We start from the raw sequence: 23,147 nt of genomic DNA on the forward strand, positions 1-23,147 counted from the left end.
ACTGAGTCAACAAGCCCAGAGCTGCAGCAGTAAAAGCAGTGGGCCGACGCTTCTGTCATACAGTTTGTGCAAAACAATTGTACCCTTCTCCTGGTAACATGCTCCTTTATTCCTCTAATGAAAGCCTGTCTGCAGGGCTGTTAAAGAGTGATAACAAGGAAATATTGCCACTGTTTAGAGCCGTAGGGCGTCCCAGAAACAGATCAAATTAGGTGCCTTGGAAATAAGAGCAGCACCATTTGAATAAAGGGAAGCTGGAGTGTAGACAGATGGCTATGGATCGCGCTGTAAACTGTAGCATAGCAATATCGCGGGCCTGCAGAAAATGTGCTCTGTTCTGTACTTTGCCTTGACATGATTGAAAGACAATGGTCCCATGGATAGGCCATTTCAACATCAAATGTGCATGCACATCACAGGGCAGGCCCGTGCTATCCATCACATTCAGAGAGCTGTCAGGGAGCCTCTCTGCTCAGCCCCCCGCACATGGCACCCAAGATTAAACCAGAGTGCATATTCCACCACTGCACCATGCTCTCTCTAATGTCTGAGGTTATTCAGGCTCGTGTTGCTTTAATCAAACACAGGCAGCACTTTCTCTATTTGCTTTTAACCTGATAGTCGGCATGAACATAACTTATTTTGATGACCGAAACTGGAGGAAAAACAACATGCGGCTTTTAGTTTAAAGATGGGGTTGTTTCTGTGAATACAAACTTCAATAAGGGCACGTTTCAGTATAATGCCATTTCATTATGCAAATTACAGACATTGCATTTTTTGGATTTGGTTTTAATCTGATAGCTTTGGTCAGGATAATCATAATGTATTTTGATTACCGAAACTGAAAGAAAAGCCACATGAAAATGGACCAGGTTAGTTTAAAGATGCAGGGAATAGTCAATATGATTCATTGTGCAAATCATGGAAGATGTAGTTAGCTTGAGCAATATCAAATGAAAGGAAAAATGAAATGAAATATGTTTTTGTCAATTATACTTTAAAAATCTTTCTTTTGTATTGTCTTTTTTATGTCATTTTTGTTTTTGTTGCTTAGTTTTGTTCTGAATATGGACAAACATCACAGAAAGTTTACCCTGACTTAAGGCCTTTAAGCTTAACAAACCCATTTTTAAACTGCTTGTAAAGACAATGAAATCCCTTTGACTTTTCCATTTGCATGAACACGTTTCACTCGTGTGAAGAGACAACTTGAGGTCATTGTGTCGTGGCCCGGGACGTTCTTTGCATGACCAGGTGGTGTCTGCACGGCACTCACAACATGTCCAGGTTCAGCACAGCCATGCAAATGTGCAAAACGCCAACTGTAAGTGCGCGTGGGGCCAGTGCACGTGGGACCAGTGCTCGTGGAGCCAGTGCACGTGGGGCCAGTGCGTGTGGGGCCAGTGCACGTGGGGCCAGTGCACGTGGGACCAGTGCGCGTGGAGCCAGTGCGTGTGGGGCCAGTGCACGTGGGACCAGTGCGTGTGGAGCCAGTGCTTGTGGGGCCAGTGCGCATGGAGTGGGGCAAGTGCACGTGGGGACAGTGCGTGTGGGGCCAGTGCGGGTGGAGCCAGTGCACGTGGAGCCAGTGCGTGTGGGGCCAGTGCGCGTGGAGTGGGGCAAGTGCACGTGGGGCCAGTGCGCGTGGGGCCTGTGCGCGTGGGAGCCAGTGCACGTGGAGCCAGTGCGTGTGGGGCCAGTGCGCGTGGAGCCAGTGCACGTGGGACCAGTGCGCGTGGGGCCAGTGCGCGTGGAGCCAGTGCACGTGGGACCAGTGCGCGTGGGCCAGTGCGTGGAGCCAGTGCACGTGGGACCAGTGCGCGTGGGGCCAGTGCGCGTGGAGCCAGTGCGTGTGGGGCCAGTGTGCGTGGAGCCAGTGCACGTGGGACCAGTGCGCGTGGGGCCAGTGCGCGTGGAGCCAGTGCGTGTGGGGCCAGTGTGCGTGGAGTGGGGCAAGTGTGCGTGGAGTGGGGCAAGTGCACGTGGGGCCAGTGCGCGTGGGGCCAGTGCGCGGGTGAAGCCACAGTGCGCGTGGACTCAGAGTGCGCGTGGGGCCAGTGCGCGTGGAGCCAGTGCACGTGGGACCAGTGCGTGTGGGGCCAGTGCGGGTGGAGCCAGTGCACGTGGAGCCAGTGCGTGTGGGGCCAGTGCGCGTGGAGTGGGGCAAGTGCACGTGGGGCCAGTGCGCGTGGGGCCTGTGCGCGTGGGAGCCAGTGCACGTGGAGCCAGTGCTTGTGGGGCCAGTGCGCGTGGAGCCAGTGCACGTGGGACCAGTGCGCGTGGGGCCAGTGCGCGTGGAGCCAGTGCACGTGGGACCAGTGCGCGTGGGCCAGTGCGTGGAGCCAGTGCACGTGGGACCAGTGCGCGTGGGGCCAGTGCGCGTGGAGCCAGTGCGTGTGGGGCCAGTGTGCGTGGAGCCAGTGCACGTGGGACCAGTGCGCGTGGGGCCAGTGCGCGTGGAGCCAGTGCGTGTGGGGCCAGTGTGCGTGGAGTGGGGCAAGTGTGCGTGGAGTGGGGCAAGTGCACGTGGGGCCAGTGCGCGTGGGGCCAGTGCGCGGGTGAAGCCACAGTGCGCGTGGACTCAGAGTGCGCGTGGGGCCAGTGCGCGTGGAGCCAGTGCACGTGGGACCAGTGCGTGTGGGGCCAGTGCGGGTGGAGCCAGTGCACGTGGAGCCAGTGCGTGTGGGGCCAGTGCGCGTGGAGTGGGGCAAGTGCACGTGGGGCCAGTGCGCGTGGGGCCTGTGCGCGTGGGAGCCAGTGCACGTGGAGCCAGTGCTTGTGGGGCCAGTGCGCGTGGAGCCAGTGCACGTGGGACCAGTGCGCGTGGGGCCAGTGCGCGTGGAGCCAGTGCACGTGGGACCAGTGCGCGTGGGCCAGTGCGTGGAGCCAGTGCACGTGGGACCAGTGCGCGTGGGGCCAGTGCGTGTGGAGCCAGTGCGTGTGGGGCCAGTGTGCGTGGAGCCAGTGCACGTGGGACCAGTGCGCGTGGGGCCAGTGCGCGTGGAGCCAGTGCGTGTGGGGCCAGTGTGCGTGGAGTGGGGCAAGTGTGCGTGGAGTGGGGCAAGTGCACGTGGGGCCAGTGCGCGTGGGGCCAGTGCGCGGGTGAAGCCACAGTGCGCGTGGACTCAGAGTGCGCGTGGGGCCAGTGCGCGTGGGGCAAGTGCGCCTGGGGCCAGTGCACGTGTGCAGCCACAGTGCGCGTGGAGTCAGAGTGCGCGTGGGGCCAGTGCGCGCGCGTCCCATCCGCCCCCCGCCACAATAACCCAAACGCGTCCCCTTTTCCGCGGCGCACTGGCGGCTGTAGCGGATTGTGAATGCGCAGCCGTGCACACCGCTACATTTGCAGCTATTCAGGAGCGCGCAGTTGCAGAAAGGAGAGCGGTTGCCAAGGCAGCCACCAATCTCCCCTCCCCCTTTCTGCCTCCGTTCCTCTTTCCCGTTTATTATCGGCAGAGGTCGCGCATGGCAGAGAGGGAAGTCCGCGCACTTCTGCACTGGAACCACTGCTGAGAATAATGCGTGTCCACGAGGAGTCCTGAGTCCCGCGATCGCTCGTCCCGCCGCGTAAACTACTGGAGAACACACGGATACCCCATTTGGAAGGACGCTTTTCGTTTGTTTTGGTTCCGCGGGAGAGTTTGGCCAACAGTGCGCGTCTGTCCCCCGACTGTTTTGTGTGAGTGAGTGTCTGACACAATCGGCATCCCCCCCCCCCCCCCCCCCCCCCGTGTCGCATCTCTGCAGAGTTGTGGAAGTTCGGAGGAGGGAGTGGATGTTGAGGAGAGTGCGCGCAGAGTAGACGCTGTTTCCCCCCGCGGCTCGTCTTGTGTCCAACTGTGTTCAGTCCAGGACGCGCGCGCGGAGCAGTGGTTTCATGCCTTCAGTGTCGCGCGGCCAGAGATGGACGTGAGGTTTTACCCTGCACCCCCGGCGAATGTGGGTTCATGCTCTCTTCCGACTGACCCAAGTTGTCTGAGCTCGTTGGACTATTACCACACGAACAAGGTAAGTGGCCCCCGCGCGCGCGCTCCGGAGCCCGTGGGGCCCTCACCTGTCATTCTCCCCGTGCCGCTTTTACGCACCGCGCGCTTTGGCCATTTACTCCAAACCAACACTTTGGAGCGGACTGCCAAAGTTAATGCGTGTGATTAATCGATGGTGAAAGTGATTTTTGTAATTGCACTTTTGTTAAATACACTGTTTTCACGTGATGTTATGTCAAAGGAAGCGGATGTTTTCTTTTTCTTTTTAGTTGTTTCACCAAGTGTTGCAATCATCAAAAGCACTTTATAAACCTTAGTTATAGGTGAACTCTACATCTGTAATGCAAACAGCGTCGCAAGTGCAGGTTCATTAACGTGTTTTTGTTTGTTTTTTTTGCAACAAAAGGACAACAATACAGTAACCTTGACAACTGCTCGTTTCAATCAAGTAATGTCAAACCATCTTCCGTGGAAAAAAAAGCAGAGACAGGAATCAATACAGTTTGCAAAGAAGGAAAGTAGATTGAGGAAGAGCGGCACTGTGGAGTCAGAGTTAAAGCTATTAGTGTTTCAAAATGATGATGAAATAAATGGCATTATACTGTTTGTGTGGTTTTATATAGAAACAAATATAGCTGTGTTATTGACTTTTATTAGAATGAATGCTGACAGTCTCGGGCCAGTCCAGCTTTAATAGTGAAACATGGCACAATTACTGTCCTCTCCTCTCTTTGCTTTGGCCTCTCCCTCTCTCTTTTCCAAATCTTTACTTTCCCCTTGAACCTTTAACATGCCTGTCATTACTCCCCTTGTGATTTTGCGCAGTTGTGTTTTGCACAAAGCTGGCATTAAGTGTCCCACCCGATGTGGAATACCAGGGGCTGTATAGAATCCATACTGGCCCTGTGCTCCGCTCTGCTTTGCTCTCCCAACATTATCTTCCCTCTCAATGATTTCTTATGGCTTACATGCCTCTCCTCGGGGAGTTCATTCATTAAATGCTTGTGTGCCAGTAATGTACCGTTAATTACTTTGTAACGAGAAACCGCACACACCGCTTGGCACAAGTCTCGTTCCTTTCTCTGTCTCGCTTTTAAGTTTTGATGCCCCCGAGGCTTTTGGCTGGTGCCCGTCCCATTTGAGGTGGCATTTATAACTCCATTGGAAGTGAATGGCTGTCCAATTACACTAATAAGAGCGGGAGAAGCAATGACAGCTTCTTGTAATCTTACAGTAAAGACCAAAGGGACGCTGGCTTAGCTCAAAGCGTAGTCTAATGTTAAATGGACGCTTGCTGTGAAGTATATAAAGTTGTAGATTGCACCTTATCAATTGCACAAAAATAATCTATAAAGCTTACTCTAAACTTTTCTGACAAACGTATGTTCATTGTCACACAAACAGCAGCATGTCCCGTGTCGGCTTATGATGCAGAATGTTCTCCACAAACAAACTGAAGCACGTTTCTGCCTCACAAAGTCCTGTTGCAAAAATATGGTTAAATGTGTCTCAGCCTACTCACACCTGTTAATGATTATTTCTGTGACAGTGTTAGAAAAAAAATGGCACATTCATTTCTATATCTAATCTTATCTCAGAATGGTTTTAGATTCCCGCTAAGCAAAGCAATATGTGCTCCATAATTACTTTTAGCATCACAAAGTACCTACTTTCGATTATATTTTATGACTATTACAAAACATTTCCTTTTTTGACAGAAGTGAGTTTCAAACTGAGCAGTGTTTTTTTCTAAATTAGAGCTGCAACGAACAATCACTTTAATTCAGTCAATTGGTTATTTGTTTTGTCCACTGAGATCTTTTAGATACATTTTCAACCAAATAAAGGTGGAAATATGTCGACTGAAGGCTTCCAGCTAGAGAACATTCACAAATAAACCGTATTATGGATGAAAATCAGAAATAGTGTATTCCTTTTATTACATACTGATTACTAATACAGCTCTCTGTCCCATTGTGATCACTTTAATAACCGACTCGTCACGATTATTCCAAAATAAGTGTTGCAGCCCTCCTCTAAACGCACTCATATACGAGTTATTGATATGATATAGACGTATGTGCAGAGCATGGTGTGAACCGAGACAGTGAAGCGCACAGAGCAGACGAGCAGCAGCATTCATGTTCTCCGTGGCCGAATCAGATAGTAGTGACTCACCTGAAGCTTAAGGACGAGAGCGGAGCGCCTCTTGTAGTTTCTCTGATAATGGTTTGGAGTGCTTTGGCTGGTCTTTTCTCAGAACACAAAGAACAGAAAATAAAGCGTTGGGGATGTTTTCCTCTCATTTGTGTGGGCACTGCCGGAAAGTCTCTGTAACTGAGACGAATCATTCCACAAATCAACATCAAAACAGCTGCTTCTAAGCACTGTCGATTCCAAACACAAAGACAACGGCCCGACCACAATAAAGGCAATTTATGTGATGCGTTGTTTTCCATCTGTGGCGTTAGTTACTTTGATGAGTCTAAAATTATAAGATAAAATACTAGCTGCTAGCTGGGAAAAGTCAAGCTTCCCACGCTCGTATTCGTTTATAGCAGTTGATAGCAATTTATTTATCAATATACCATAAATATCAGCTATTTTTGTATTCACTGATTCATTGTTCAAGTACAAATTAATGGATTTAGTGTTTAGATTTGTGTAAAGTGACTCCAAGTGCTGTTCCTCTGAATTACAGCTGTTCATTTGAATGATTGACATGTCAGAAAGAACGGGAGTCAAAGGAGAGATAGAAGTGTAACATTAACTAAACTTTGAAACTAAACGAGGCTTGGATCTCGGTGGGTTTTGGTCAGTTGTTGTCCTGTTAACGAGGGTCAAATGTAACTCTTCTGTATTGAACCATGTACTGCATGTAGAGTATGTGTGTGTAGGGCTGGATGATGAAAAACGACTTGTGACAATCTGCTTTTTCGGTGAAATCGTCATATTGTGATTCACAAATTTTCCATTTAATGCAGCTCGTTTGACTCTTTTCGATACACAATCCTTCTATTTTTCATGAATATAGTAAATGTGCGTCAAATTTGTGATCTGGCTCCAAAGAAAATCATGACACAATTATAAATGCATATCAGGCATAATCAGAACATGTACGTTTTTTTTGCAAGTTTGCCTTTTTATTTATGTTATTTGATTTATTTTGCCTTTTTCTCAACCTTTCATGCTTTTATTTCCAACCTCCAACGTCCTCCAGTCATTGCAGTCGTAACAGTAATAGTAAAACGTGTTGAAATGCATTCTCTTTAGTATTCTCATCTGCAATAAGAAGCAAAAAAAGCAAAACGAGTCTATGAACAGGGAAAGGACTTATACTTTTAGCCCAAAGCTTCTAATTTTTCCACGGAAATGAGCTGAAATGACTTGATTATACAAAATAATGTCGTTGTATTGTAGATTTATAGCCTATTTAGCCTTTTAGTGTGGTTCTGAGTCACAGTGCTCCGACCAAAAGTATTCTTTCTCATTTCTATCTTTGTGTTCCTGTGAGCCGCATGTGCACAACTGTTAAAAAGCCTTGTATATTTTGCTCATATAATTTAATTCATCCATATTTGTTATTGACGTGCTTGTATACAGTCCTCCCAGCCGGATGACCTTTACAGTAGACCGCTGCTGAAGTAATGCTCCATATATCACAAAAATGGTTTAAAAGAACATAATGAAACAAGCAGGAAATGTACTTGAAGCGTAGATTTCAAAAGGGGAATAAATAACCCTGAAGACGTTTGTTCAATGCTCTCAAAGCTTTATTTCTTGGTGATTGCGAGTGCTCATCCTTTTATTACTTACTTTAGGTGCTCCTCTGCAGCCAAGGAGAGATGATAACATTAGATAATGATATTACAATGGTTTGGTGCTTCTCAGTGTTTGCTGTAGGGCTGCTTGATATTAGAATAACACGCACAACGCAATAACCGTGTCTAATATTGTGTATGATTATTGGTGAAATTTAGATACTCAAATGTTTATTGGGCAAAGTAACTGTTCAATTTGATTTGAAAAGAGATGCAAGTTTGCAAAGTCACGGGCAAAGGAGTAAGTCTAAAGCTCACGAAGCAAGAGTGCATTTCTGGCCAGGACTTAGAATACACATTACATATTTGAACTAAATCAAGCTAATATTAAAATCTGGTGTACGCTTAGGACCAAACAAGGGTTGAGCCTAACTTTAAGGCCTCTGGTTCACCTTGGAACTCTTTGGCGTCGTTAGCGTTTCCACGATCCAGGCTCCAGGTCCCAATATATTACCCAAATTATACTTTTTAATCATAAGGCCAATCTCTAATTCATTGGAAATAGAATATTCGGTGTGCCGCGGGTCAATAAACAGGAAACGGCTCATGCTAAGGTGCACTAGCTTTGTTCGAGTCAGCGTTTGGTTTATGATTTTCTCTCTATATCTGCTTTTTACGGTCTGTGTTCTCTCTTATCCAATCATCTCGCTCAGGCCTGTAGCTCCTCCTTAGCGTCGTAGAGGGGTTCTAGTGCGGACCGCCCCGTACCCATCCAACGGTACAGTACAGATCTACATAGCAAACCCACTTCTAATGCTATAAACATACATTGAAAAACATGCATTCTTACCGTGAGCAAGAAACCAACCCAGACAAACCTATAGTACCAACTGAACCCAGGTCAAAAGCAGGACTAAACCGATGATAAACCAGGACACAATGGAATACACAAAGCTCCATACATACATACATACATACACAATACTATACAGTACAATTGCATCACACTGCACAAACTGCACAGTATATCAGTTCTCCCCAGTACTCCCTGGTCCATAATGTACTATATAATTGCAGTGTGCCCAGGCTCTTGTCCGGGCCTCTGTGGGTTTGCTCTGTGAAATGGGAACACTGTCGGCCTCCTTTATTTGAATACCTTAATCAAACAGACACGCTGCTGCTGCTGCTGCTGCTGCTGCTGCTGCTGCTGCTGCTGCTGCTGGTGTTGGTTAGAGCAGAGCAATAGCATAGAGTAGTCCCTGTGTTTAACCAGCGTGCCCCACCCAGCTCATATATCCTCCCCACCTCTGATATGAGCACAGATAGGCCCGGCTGAGGAGTGCTTTTGTGGGCTGGTGGTCTCTCTCTCTGTCTCGCTCGCTTTACAGATAAGTGCTGAAAATGATGCGCTCCATTTGAATACCTTATCGGCCCTGTTCTTCTTTTATTACACCACTGCATTTGTTTATGCCGGGAAAAAGGTTAATTATGTTAGATTAACATATGCGACAGTTTCCTCCTGTCAACAAACTGTAAAGCAGAGCCAATATGGGAGATGAAGACAGGCTTTTTTTTTTGTCTTATTACAGTTAAGCATCCATGTGTCTCAGAGTGATGGAAATGTTGCACCGTCGCCATAGAGATTACCTCAATATGAAAGATCATGTGGTTTGAATGGGCCAAAGTCCTCAAAATATCAACGATCATGGTTTTTCCTGGTTAAACTATAAGAAGGCAACATTTTTAGGCCATTTTACCTTTCAAAAGATAATATTTAGGTTTGAAATTTTAATTGCTATGGCAACTGTGTACATTTGTCATCACTCTGAAACCCATGAATATGCAAATTATTACTTGTAAATCTAAAACCTGATTCCCATACTAAGAAATAGGCTCAATACGATACTGATTTTGACACCACAAAGATAAGTACATCTATATGCTTCACTTATATAGTATATGCTTCACTTATATAGTTTATGCTTCACTTATATAGTATATGCTTCACTTATATAGTATATGCTTCACTTATATAGTATATGCTTATATAGTTTATGCTTCACTTATATAGTTTATGCTTCACTTATATAGTTTATGCTTCACTTATATAGTATATGCTTCACTTATATAGTTTATGCTTCACTTATATAGTATATGCTTCACTTATATAGTATGTGCTTCACTTATATAGTATATGCTTCACTTATATAGTATATGCTTCACTTATATAGTATATGCTTCACTTATTTAGTTTATGCTTCACTTATTTAGTTTATGCTTCACTTATATAGTATATGCTTCACTTATTTAGTTTATGCTTCACTTATTTAGTTTATGCTTCACTTATATAGTATATGCTTCACTTATATAGTATATGCTTCACTTATTTAGTTTATGCTTCACTTATATAGTATATGCTTCACTTATTTAGTTTATGCTTCACTTATTTAGTTTATGCTTCACTTATATAGTATATGCTTCAGTTTCAACACAAATAAGAGCACTTTCTTTATGTCACCGTGTGGTTTTCTGACCAGGGATGTAACGATCAGATAATAGTGTTGTGATTATTGTGAGGAAAAACATCATGATTTAACATTTATTCACGATTATTGAGACTCTGACCAAACAACAGTAACATTTTTAATTTTCCTCCATTCTCATGGTCTAACACATTCAATTTGTGATCTGCTTTACAAAAAATCCCATTGAAAAACAAAATGAAGTTAAACGTGACAAAAAAAAGCCGGATAAAAAATGTTCTTAACATTTGTGTCTACTTTTGGGCTATTTATGTTGCTTCTAAAATTGTCATGATTATAATTTTTTGGTTCTTACAATTAAATTATAACCTGAATAATCCCGATCTTGACATTGCTAGTTCTGATAAAGTGATCATTCTAAGACTTTTCAGGATTGAGCTCATTTTATTTTAGTCTCGATATTTTCTCAAATGACAATCTAGTTTCTATTTTAAGCATAAATTATTAACGGATTTTTCATAATTTTGACAACCCTAATTATAACATTTAGATAAACAGTGGAAGTGGAGTGCTTTACCTTAAAATTATAGACTTTGCAGTAGATCTAAAAAAGAAAAATGGTCGTATCTTCTTTGGACTTTTTGCCTTGTTCTAGTTTATCTTATGGGACATTTTGCAGTGAAGGTATCGAGTCCAACTTCACCTGTCAAGCAAATGAGCATTTATGTTTAGGAAACCACATTATACCAAGGACAATTTGGGTGGCACTGCTATTAGGGTTAGAGTTAAAATAAGACTGATGAGTCTTATTTGGACTGCCCATGGAGTCGGTGCAATGTTGACCTGTATATTTTACTCAAATCAATCTACTTTATAGCATATTTTTGCCATTTTATATTTCGTTGGGAAAAGAGGGAAAAGTGGGCTGGGCGGAACAAGGTCAATCGTTGTTTCTGCCTAAATAAAAAGCATTTCTTTCACTTTTAAAATCTATTCAATTCAATTCAATTTGAGTTTTGATTGCTCTTGAAGCCGTGCAGTCAAATGTGTTGCAATAATGAGTGGCGGTCCCAGTAAGAACGGGAGCAGAGGCTGTGTGCATGTTAACAGGCTCATTCAGGCGTTCTGCTGACTCCAGATCCACCGTCACAATAGCTTTCATAGGCGTGTGCAGGGGAGGGCCGGGCATACCACAGAAAAGACCCCGACACACAGGGGGAGGGACATAATGTATTCTACCACAGCAGCACGGTAATGGTGCCTGCATCCATTTGAAATCATTTGAATAAAACTGAGTCACCCATCTTACTTCTGGCACACTTTTCTGGTTTAATCAGTTTTGACAACTGTAACATTTCCATGAATGATGCGTCTATTTGCAAAATCTGTAATTTGGTGGAAAGCCAAGAAAAGCATTCATCTTTGTAAAAATAATCAAATGTGGAATGTGATGTTTAATCTCAGGATGTGTACTTTAGATTAGAAATGACGTGGGACGTTTTTTTTTAATAAATATCACTACATTACTGACCTCAATCAATATCCAATAACCAATATCCTGAACCAATACTCTACCAATACAGAAATGTGTTTATGCATCTCATTATAGACTAGAAGATTGGCTTTTCAAGAGTTGAAGTCGGATGAGTAAAGCATATAACCAACCAGTTTAGGGAATTGTGTGCAAATGTGTAAACACTGAAGTTGCTATAGTAATCATACTTTTGAGATTCATTCAATTCATTTTACTCTTGAAATATAAAGTATTTTCCTGATGAAAAAGTCCATAAAAAGAACCGTTTTACACCAGACTTTAGATGCCAAAACGGCCAAATTTGTTGATAATGAGATTAAACCATCACTTATGTAGATTGTAGAAGATGAAACTCTGTGAAATAGTCACATTTTACTAGAACAACATTTAAACTGAGTGCTACTTAAGGCCGCAGTGACAAAACACAGAATAAACACGTTTTAATGAGTTTAATGAAGGATATGCCAAATCAGACAGTGTTGAAAACCGGGTAACAATAGCAGTTTTACAATCTGAAAAACAACCCTTCACTCTCTTATTTACTATGTGTGAAATCCAAATACAACTATAACCCCAGTAGTAGTGTTTGTCGGTCGGTTCTTGAGCCTCCCCTGAGGTTATTTGTCCGTAATGATTGTCTCGTCGGACATACGTTTTCAATAAGCTTCCAGTAGTATTTGGGGGGGGGAGCGTATCCACGTGCTAATTATTGGCTGTGGCAGTCCTGGGACGCTGGTGCTGCGGTGGGCTCCAGTGCAACCCCCTCCCGGCGTCTGCTTCGTAATTAAGACCATCCCCAGTCCCAGAGCAGGGCGCGCATTATTCAGCCCGGCTCCTCTCGAGGGATTCTGTGGTGGCATTTTCACTCTCCAAGAAAGAGCAGAGGAGAAGAACAGAGCACCTGCAAGCGGGACCCAAGGGTGCTCCTAAATGTTGATTATACTTGTTAATAGCTGTGAACTCTCTGTAGGGGCCTGGAAAGTTACACGTAAAGCACTAATAATATGTGTTTGGGGACGACCGAGTTATGAATACTGTGGAAAATAGTGCAGTCTAGGCATTGTGCAGTTAGTAATTCAATTCTTCTGCAACTGATTTGTGCAGTTTAAAGCTACTACAAACACATTACAATATGAGCACGTATATCCACTACTTTTATATATTTTTATTCGTAACATATATAGTTCCCCTTTCCAAGAAGGTTATGACTAGTTCTGGTAAACATGCAAATATTGATCTTATAATTGCAGAGTAACTTTGACCTTTGTGATATTTATGGTTTAAAGTTCTTAAAGTCATGATGGAATTGTTGAGTAGATTTTGGCTCATATAAACCTAAAATAATTCACCAAATCGTATGAAATCAAGATCATTTTTACAGATGTTATTCAGGAAAAAGAATATATGAACGAATAATGCAGTTTTGACAAAAAAGCCGGATCGGGGAGAATCTTATTGTCAAAAAGGGTTGTCCAAAGTGTAAAAAAATCAGACTAAAACTAATATCCAAACTAGATCCTCAGTTGAGCGAGAATCAATATTAAAATATCACGTTAACGAGACAAAACCTGAGCTTTTGTGAACAGTTTCTAGACATTATTTTGTCTAGAACCTTGACTTTAAAAATGTCCTCTTTTATTATCAATGTGGAATTGAACAATTTAACATTTGACCTTTTAGTATCATAAGTAACACTATTGTCAAGTGTGTCCCGTCTGAGGATCAAAGTTGCGTTGGCTTTGGATCGAAACTGCAAACCGCCAATTGTATTTCAAATCTATTTAAAAATATCAGCGGCACGACTCTTTTTAAAGGGTCACTTCCTGCACAAAAAAACACAATTATCATTACATGTTCTAGTTCTAATCTCCATATTCACATATTCACAGTGCTGAAATGAAATGCATATACTGTAGCCTTGTAAATCTGCGTTATCCACTGTCCCATTCCCGGCGTGTCTATTTGCAGTGCTGTATGCCTGTCTGTACGGCGTCTCCATACTGTGTGCATGTATGGCCGCGTGTTTGCATGCATGGAAGAGGCTGGAAGCTGGACAAACATTCCCAGTTGTCGGAGCTTCCTGAGGTATGCCCTGTGCAAACACCACGGGCCCGACGGAGCTCCTTACCAGGGATTGAGCCTGGCTGCCTCCGCTTGTTCTCACTGAATATCCTTCACAAATATTATGAGCTGCTATAGTGTCAGTGCCATGTTTGCGCAGCAGCCTGAGAGGACAGCGGGCAAATGAGCGTTCAATTAATGTGTTAAACCTCGGCCAAAGACGGGGATGCGCCGCTGACGGTGTTAAGCGTCGGCGAGACCTAATTTACGGGATTAAACTCAACTACGGACGCTCGGAGAGTTTGTGTTTGGAGAGCGCGGTGTTTCATTTTGCAGTATGCGTTTCAAAGATTGGCTGGATTTGAATTTATAGCCAGAGAGATGTGGACATTGCATTGAAATGTAGCACATTGCCGTGAAAGTAAATGTAATGCAATCATTTTGAAACACAGTGAGACACATTTCTACTCCATAGAGGTATGCAGGTGGCAAACAAACCCATCAGAAAAGTTACAGAGTGCACCTTTAATTGTGATTGTACTACTCACTTGTATTTCCGAGGACTTGAACATATGTACAGTACAATCCTTTTTTACCAGGAGGTGACAAAACAAGATGCTAACTCAGTCTGATTCTGAAAAAAGGTATATATCAAAATTTTGAATGTTTTGAAGAATTTTTTAATGTTTATGGGAAAAAATGCTACAAAAAGTGATGTAACTTTCAAATTAGCACAAATAGTAATAGGTGTAAAGTGATTTATTTTACAATTTAACCTCAACTAATCTGTTTGAGGAGGTGTTTTAACACATTTCTGTTGGGTTTTCATCATTTTGCCTGAATGTTGTTTTCTGGATACTCATTTTTGTCAATATCCCCGGCCTATTGCACAATCATTAGCAAAAGTAGCAGCTCTTGGCAGGGTTAACACAGAGACATAGACACAGCCAGCCATTCACTCTCACATTCATTCTCACAATTTACAGTTGCCTATCACATTTGTTTGGAGAGATGGAGGAAGCCAGAGAAAACCCACTGTAAAGGACGTGAAAACTCCACTCAGCGACATTATGTGGCGTAACATTGGTCTGCAACGTCATCGATCCTGCAGTTCACCCCTATCATAAGCATTCCCAACAGTGTGCTGCCTCTTTGAAACTTATTGAGATCCACTTTAATGAAATATATTGCACTAACTACCGGATAGATTCAACCCCTCGCTCACCGCCTGATAATGACCGGCTCTAGTTGCCATTTTTATCTTTGATGCGTTCACCTCCATCGCATCAATACCATCTTCCTTCAGCGTGTCACCTTTGTTTTGTCCTGACTCTGCTCTTTCCTCGTGCCTCCACAGTCAGACCTTCCCTCCACAGTCTTGTCTGTCAGGAGCTGGTATTTATTACGTGTGACATATTTAGCAGGCTGATATAATTGCCGTGCGAGGTTGTAATCGTCTGGAGTCAGCGGAGAGCGGAGGAGCTAACAGAGCTATCAAACTGTGGCCCATTCATTCAGTGTGAGAGCTGATGATGGGATCGCTAACAGCACGCAGGCGAGGGAATATGAAAACAAACACTGCTTATACGGAGGTGTTAAGGTGTTAAAAGACCCTGGAGTGATTGATTTTTGACTGAAAAAGATTTACGGTTATTACTTTTTGTAAATCAATCGACTCGTTGTGGGAATTATTGTTCCTAATCCATAATTGAAATCTATTTTAGCTAGTTATACTGAAAGAAAATAAAAAAGTCCACATTTGAACCTTTGCTCAATAGTTTTGGAATAGTCTTGAGCTTTATCGGAACAAGAATACAAAGTAATATTGAAGAAATTACTATTATTTTACATTGAAAATACGTTGTAGAAATTAGTGTTCGTATGATTTTGCTTAGTATGGAAATTAAGTCATCAGATGTTATAAAAACAGTGACATTATTAAATCCGAATGGCAGAATATGTATTTATTTGAGTTGATAAAAAAATCAATGAAGATGTTAATTTTTGACATACATTATTTTTAGATAAACACTACATGGAACATTTTGTGTTATTATTTGGGTTTTGTTTTAATTCTGTTTAGCACAACAGATGAAATATTCCTCTGTGCAGCACTTTGGACCCTGATCCATCATTAGGTCCAATATTTATTCAAAAATAGCTAAATTTACATTACATACTGGACATTAGGCAGAAAGTCACTCTTTTTCCTCCTTTATATTACCATGATTTTAACATAATAATCCACCCACATAATATTAAACTATTACAACTATGGTTACAGCATAAAAAAACACAAAAATAACAGAAGTTTCGATGAGAAAAGTAGAAGAAAAGAGAAAAAGCCCCCACTCTCTCTTGTCGTCGATGCATTTCATTTCGGTCCCGGCCACGAGCCCTGACGATGACCGATGTCGCTAACGATAACAAACAAGGGGAAAGAAAAGTCTGATTTTGGACACAATGACAAACGGCCGGCCGCTCTGTGCTATCGAGCGACTACAGTCCGACTCACTGCGCTGCACTGTTAACACCACAATTACACAGGAAAGGAAAACTTGAGCCGATCTTTTTATAGATTTGTTAATAACACAGTAGACAGTAGTGAAAAACCATAGCCCAAAGCAGCACTTACTGGCACAGCCCACAGCTACCAACAAGAGAGCGTTTGAGTGTGTGTCGTGAGTCGTACCAGCTTGTGTTTTTGTGCATATAGATACATAGGAACAGAAGGCTATAGTACGCACAAGATAATGGCGAGACGGCACAGGCACTATAGGGCAATGGAAATATAGAATACGCTGACAACAATACTGTATAGATCCATGCACTCTTCTATTTCTATGTCAGATGGTAAAATACAGTTCATTATGTGGAGAGTCATTGTTTTGTATGAAATAAGCAGCAGTCATTCATCAAATTATAATGATGAAAAGTAGAATAATGTGGGAGAACTGTGGCATCTTTGAATCCAATGTGAACGCTCACTTTTAATCATCTTTGTGGTGTCCAGGGCCGTGAAACAGGATGAAGCCATTTGCATTTGTGTTTATAGGAGTGTGTGAGAAGGGAATTCAACCTCAGTAACAAGAAGAAAGAGCGAGAGCCAGTGATTTTCTTCCAAGTCGTCTTAGAATAAAACGTTTAAGAACAAGACATCTGGACACGTCAGAGGTGGGTCAATCCTGGATCAGACAAATGTCCCGCACCTTTAAAACTCTCTTTGTCCAGATGTCAGCGTTTTTAGACATTGTATTGTAAAGACCATTGGATTGTAATGCCAAAGCTTAAATGTGCATTGTGTAACGTTTGTGGAGTCTGTTAGCTGCTTAACTCGTCTGGAATATACTATGGGATATATTGTTTTTTAATCTACATTTATCTGCTTTTTTTTTTTTTACTTGGTTTTGTGGAGTTTGCTTGTCTCCATGGAGATTGCAAATTAATTCCTAACATTCCAGGCAATATAACATCTACATAGAGCAGTAAAAGTTGTTTTCAGACACTGCATCTAAAAATGTACAACGTGCCCCTTTCATAACCTTTAAATGAACCTGTTCCTTCTTTTTCGTTACTTACCACTACAAAAATACTATAAATAATGTAAATGTCTTGGTTAGAGTTCAAGAATTGCAAAAAGTAAAGAAAAAGCAAGAGTGGACTAAAGTTAAGGACTAAATTGCACTGAAAGATCGCACTGCGTCTTAGTTTCACGAGGTCTTTTGCAGTCTTCAAAATCATTTTTATTAGAGACAATACACTTGATTTTTAAAAATTGCATGTCTCCAAAACTGCTATTCCGACATTATCCATTTTCCCATGTCCCACACAAAGTCGCAACCCGGAAAGTGCAGTGAAACTTCTCCATTTACTGTGCCACTGAATCATCCGGCAGCACAAACCTTTTGATTGCACATTAATCTCACTGTGATTAAAATGAAAACTGCGGCGTTATTAATACGATTCTGAATGTTCCGTGACAGCTGCTTGTATTGTGTTGCTCTTGAAGTGAAAAGACTCTGTAAATACCCTTAAGTGCTTTGATAACGGTAAGTGAGAAAGTATGTCCATTGGCCGTTCGCCGTCTGATCCGTCCGTGTTAGCCTAATTACCCAGAGATCTTTGGGGCTTCGGGACTTTACCTGTCGGACTCGGCGATAGGCCACTTACACAGAAAACAACAGTGTCGATGTCAGAGCCGGAGCAACAGCTGGTGTGAGCGGGCGGAGAAAGGAGCGAAACTGAGAGACGCTCATGTTTTATTAAGACCCATAATGCAGCCTAATCTGTGGCTAGGGTTACACATGGCATTGTGGGTAATTAGAGATCATGTCAGAGGCCTGGCCCTGTTGAAAAATTGCACTCCGCCCTAATCCCTCCCTCCCTCCTCCCTCTCTCCCTGTTGTTCATGGCTTTGACGAGAAGAGCAGACACGCAGGCAAGTTTTAGCTGTTGAAGGAAGTTACTTTATACTTTTGGGTAAATGATATGAGCAGATTATACAAAATACTCCGGACCAAGATGTTTTTTGAAGAAAGTTTACTGATATCACCACGTTTCACCAATACGAGTGGACAGGCCGGTCATGATAATTATTATAATGGCTTATTGTTCCATAAATTAAAGATGGAACAAACTATCTGGGTCTCAATATTTATCGCGTGTACATTTTATTTGCAGTATTGGGGATATTTTTGCTCATTTATTGTAGTACCATAAGATATGAGCTCTAGAGAGTAAAATGAGTGATGCGTTTTATAGTAGTTTGGCTCTTTAGTTTAGCAGACCCTGGTGTTTACTGGGATGATCTACTTTTATAGAGTTATTGTTAGTGGCAGGAAGTAGTTTCAATATTATCATTTATGGAGATATTTTTTCTGTAGCAATAGATCATTCTTCAAATGTTTAATTGTGACAGGCCTACAAGCCGCCTCCACTTGTCAAACACAAGGAATGATTTCTGTTTACACGCTATTCTAATATCCAACTTTATTTATAGAGCACCTTAAAAACAACAAAGTCCACATCAAACAAAGTGCTTAACATGCAAATGAACGTAGGACAATGTCAAATAACTGATACAAAGCACATTTTAAACAACTTAAAAAAAACTAAAGTTCATATTACTTGAGAAAAAGTGTGTTTTTAAAACAGTGACTCAATTGTCTAGGTAATAGTAGAAAAACAAAGAATTTATTTCAAAAACGTTGTTTAAATTTGTGTTCTGAATATAAGAGTGACAATACTAGAGGCGTTAATCATGTAACTACAAATCAATGGTAAACAGAGGTGAAATTGAAGATATTAATATCAGCATCAGCGAGGAGAGAATATATATGACAATCTTATTGTTGTATAAAGAATTATGTCATTATAATGTATTATTTTGGCAACATCATCATTAAAGATGCTCGATGTAACTTTTCTTCTCTTTGCAAAAAAAACCCCATCACAGTTAAAATGAACCCAACAATGCATCAATTATAAACCTTCAAACATTGACATTTATGATTAAACAAACAGTTCCATCAGCTTTGACAATAATGTACTTTGCATCTGTTATAGAACAGTTTTCTTTTGCTTTTCGGTCTTAATGCACATCAAGTGTTAATGTCTTTGGAATATTTTCTCAATTTGATCACATATTATGTGATCAAAATAAACTAATAAACAAACTTTCTGGCAGAGGGGGTGCGGCCTGCTTTTGTCCATGGAAACCTTTTTAGACATAATAACTAGACTTGTAATTTAATTAGTGCAAGAAACATAGAGTGAATTCTATACAGTGGATTATTCAAGGCAAAGCAATAACAAGTGCACCTGTAAACAGTACTTTACACAAGAACTTTTATAATTTTGCACTACTTTTACTTTTTGAAATATTGACTCCAAAGTGCCAGTGTTGGGTCTTGGCCCGCAGCCCGCAGATGAGACAGAAATAGGTCTTTTACATTGTTGTGGTTGTATTTGTGGAGCACGCTGGCTGAGCGGCTGATGCTCCTGTCCTGGCGAGTGCGGCGGGTTTACTGTTACACTCAAACAATGGTACTTGATCCACAGCGGCGGCGTGTGCTCCCAGAGTTTAACACAGACTGGAGCGGACGCTGTTTGTCTTCTGAGGCCTAAACACTGGCCATTCACAACACTCAGGCACAAAGGACGCTCGCATCTGACACCTCGCACTTGTTACCTCTTTCATGGCTCATTGTGCTACATTTCTGTCCATAATTACCATACCAATATTATTCATCATTACCAGGCGCATGCATCACTTTGTGCGTATAGTTTGACGCAAGCTGCATTTAACTGTCTGTATATCAGGAGAAGAAAGGGAAAAGGATGCGTGTGTGGATGGTTTAGTCTGTAAAGTAGGTTGAAAGAGTAACTAAACTAACCCAAAACTGCAAATGTCCACAGGGCTTCCCCTTCAGCTCTGTCACGCCAAAATCCCCCTTTGCCTGCACGGAAACGCAGATGACAGCAATCATTATAGGAAAAGTTTGTGTATTATAAATATTTAGCATCTGCATCTCGGGTGTGTTGACCTGGAACCTGCTTAAGTCCTGGTTTAAACACATTTCTTCACCTTTATGTCTTTAACTCTCAAAGGGCTGCACTCACTTTAGTAGCTGTGGTTATGCACATCAGTAATTAGTAATATGTTGTAAATTATGAATAGTGTATGGCACAAATATTGTACTGTGGTAGTTTTACCAAATATAATCAGAATTTGTATAATAATATTTAGCAGTTACAGTTCTTAGTAATAACCTTGCAGTTATTTATTAAGCCTTTAGCACACAGCGGCTCCTCAGGCCGGTGGAAACGCTTATTGACTGAGTGCATCAGTAAAGGACTGGACTATAAGGCTGCTTTCATGTAGCTCTGAAAAAACTCATTTACGTCAGGCGCCACATTTGCATAAAACATATCAAAATGCAAAACTGCGTTGTGTTCAAACCTGTGTGGAGTGGTAATTGCAGCGCTGTGAGAAGTATACATATTTAGTGAGTGTGTAGGTGTGAGCTACTTTCATATTTGGACATTGTTGCTTTTCTTGTTACACTTTATTGGCCTGGCTGGTATTAGTCATTCCACCTGTGCGGTTAATATGGCCTTGAGACGCACATTTCTAAGGTAATGTATTGAGTTTTTGTCTTTTTTATTTGACAGTCAAGCTTGCTCTGATATCCCTAAGAGGGAATAGTAAATGTACCTCCGAGGTGTGCCTCAGGCAAATGATTTATTCAATTAAAGGATTGCTTTGTGCAGGCTTTTAGCTTGTGCCAAATGTGGAAAATGTGTTTAATTACATAATTCATGTTTAATGCTTCAATTCCTTTATCACTATGTATGTGTAAGAGTGTAAATACTCCAAATAAAAACATTACACATGCCAAATATAAGCATTATACTAATCATATTTTTTCTGATAGATTTTCCTTATAATTTCGTAATATATCCAACAAAATCATTTTTTTGTTGAAAAAATAGGAACTTTATTGTAGCACAGAAGTAGCTCCTTACTCCATCTACTGGTGCAAATGGAACTACACCTTAGACGGGGCAATTTGGACAAATTTACAATAATATCAACCAGAAAAAGGTTTTATTGCACTAAAAATGTACAAAAACATGTGACCTTAATGTCCTTAACAAGACCCCTTGAGGAGGAGACTCCTGCTGCTTGTTTCCATGGAAATGTCGTTCCCTTGGCTATAATATCCCAACGTATGGCATAAAACTGATTTATGGAGAAGTATGGTTTTAACTTTCTATCTCCATGGACTCATGACTTTTCTCTTCTAGAAAGTTACATACTGTTACTTTAAAGACAGATGATCTTTTAGTACATTTAGTATTTAGTCTTAATTTGACCACCCTCAGTCCTACTTCCAAACAAAATGTGTCAATTCTTTACAAAAAAAGTATGTAAATCTCAAACTTTGAGCGGTTCTGAATGGAGTACGACACATTTCTTCTGGAGCAGTGTTAATAAGGCCTAACAAGCCTTTTACACCTCTATTATCCCCGTCTCCCCCACGACTACACGGAGCACATAGCTGCGAGCCATTTCATTTCCTCTCCTCCTATGACAACATCACAATATAATGGGACATGGATCACATGACCACAGCGAGTATACAGGGCGATCAAATCTCTCTGTCTCTGGTGAAGGGCACTGCGGTCAGTCGTTACATAAACTCCTCTCACACAATCAGACCAATCTGTTTGTGCCTTTGTTAAGAAGGAGTCAGACACATACATTGCTCTAGCCTTCCATTTTCATTTCATATTGTTTTGTTGTTGTTGTTGTTGTTGTTGTTGTTGTTGTTGTTGTTGAGAACATTTTGATATTTAGAAAACCTTTTGAGTCTTTAAAGGAGCATAATGCAACTAAATTCAGCTTTGTCTGTGATTTATTCAAATACAGGTTTTTACTGCTAAAACTACATTCAAACATTCATTCTTAAGCTGAGAGTTTAATGCCATAAGATAAGATAAGATAATCCTTTATTGTCCACACATGGGGAAATTTCATTGTTGCAACGCAGTAGATACAGGGGAAAAATAAAATAATAATAAAATAAAATACTACTAATAAAATAAAATAAAGTAAAGTAAAAATAGCTAGCATAAGACTAAATCATACTAATACTAATGGTAAGTAAGTAAAACAAAGACAAAAACACTCTTATTTACATCAGTTGTATGCACATGAATATGACGGTATTGCACATGGTTAAATCAGTATTGCACATGTTCATATTGCAGATCATTCCAGGCAAAGCGATGACATCTCCATGGAGACAAACTACTTACCTCTAGTACTCTTATTTGTGTATTTTTTTACTTTAGTTCATCGAAACACAGATTTAGTAAGCGCTTCCTCATCAGTGTGTGTCAACAGACATTTGTTTAGCATGTTTTACCCATTAAGCCACCATCTTGTTTTGTCATCCGTTCCCCTGACTGCACAAAACCACACTTTGGTAACTCTGAATTGGGGACAGTCCCTCACTCATTTCACCTCCTCCAGCAGAAGAACTCGGTCACATTTTCACGCTGCAAAATCCTCACTTTTCACATTTTCTATTTCGGTTTTTGCTGAAAAGTTGTGCCAGTCATTTTGCAACCGACCTTCGCAAGTCAAAAACGGGATTGGAGTAGATTTCGTGTGATAGATTAGCTCGCCGCAGGGCTAACACAGACACCAATAACCTTCATGTATTTCGTTAGTTCGGTAGTGTGTATTTACTTGGATTGACACTTGCCGCCGCGCATGACCGTCGCCCTGTGGAGATTCTCAGCTCTCTCTCTC

General features: G+C 41.8%; 1 protein-coding gene across 2 annotated transcripts in view; it reads left to right on the top strand.

Moving 5' to 3' along the window:
- Nucleotides 1-3,746: 3,746 nt before the first annotated feature.
- The window catches only part of LOC140363691 (thymocyte selection-associated high mobility group box protein TOX-like), a 121,598-nt gene continuing 102,197 nt past the window's right edge, over nucleotides 3,747-23,147 (top strand). For both annotated transcript variants that reach the window (XM_072450301.1, XM_072450302.1), the window contains exon 1: nucleotides 3,747-4,008. In XM_072450301.1, the coding sequence (XP_072306402.1) occupies nucleotides 3,904-4,008 (105 nt within the window). In that variant the 5' untranslated portion in view covers nucleotides 3,747-3,903. The remainder of the gene's footprint in view (nucleotides 4,009-23,147) is intronic.

This window comes from Eucyclogobius newberryi, unplaced genomic scaffold, assembly GCF_026437365.1.
Source record: "Eucyclogobius newberryi isolate DKJ021-1_F unplaced genomic scaffold, fEucNew1.0.hap1 SCAF_177, whole genome shotgun sequence".
In the NCBI taxonomy this organism is placed as follows: Eukaryota; Metazoa; Chordata; class Actinopteri; order Gobiiformes; family Gobiidae; genus Eucyclogobius; species Eucyclogobius newberryi.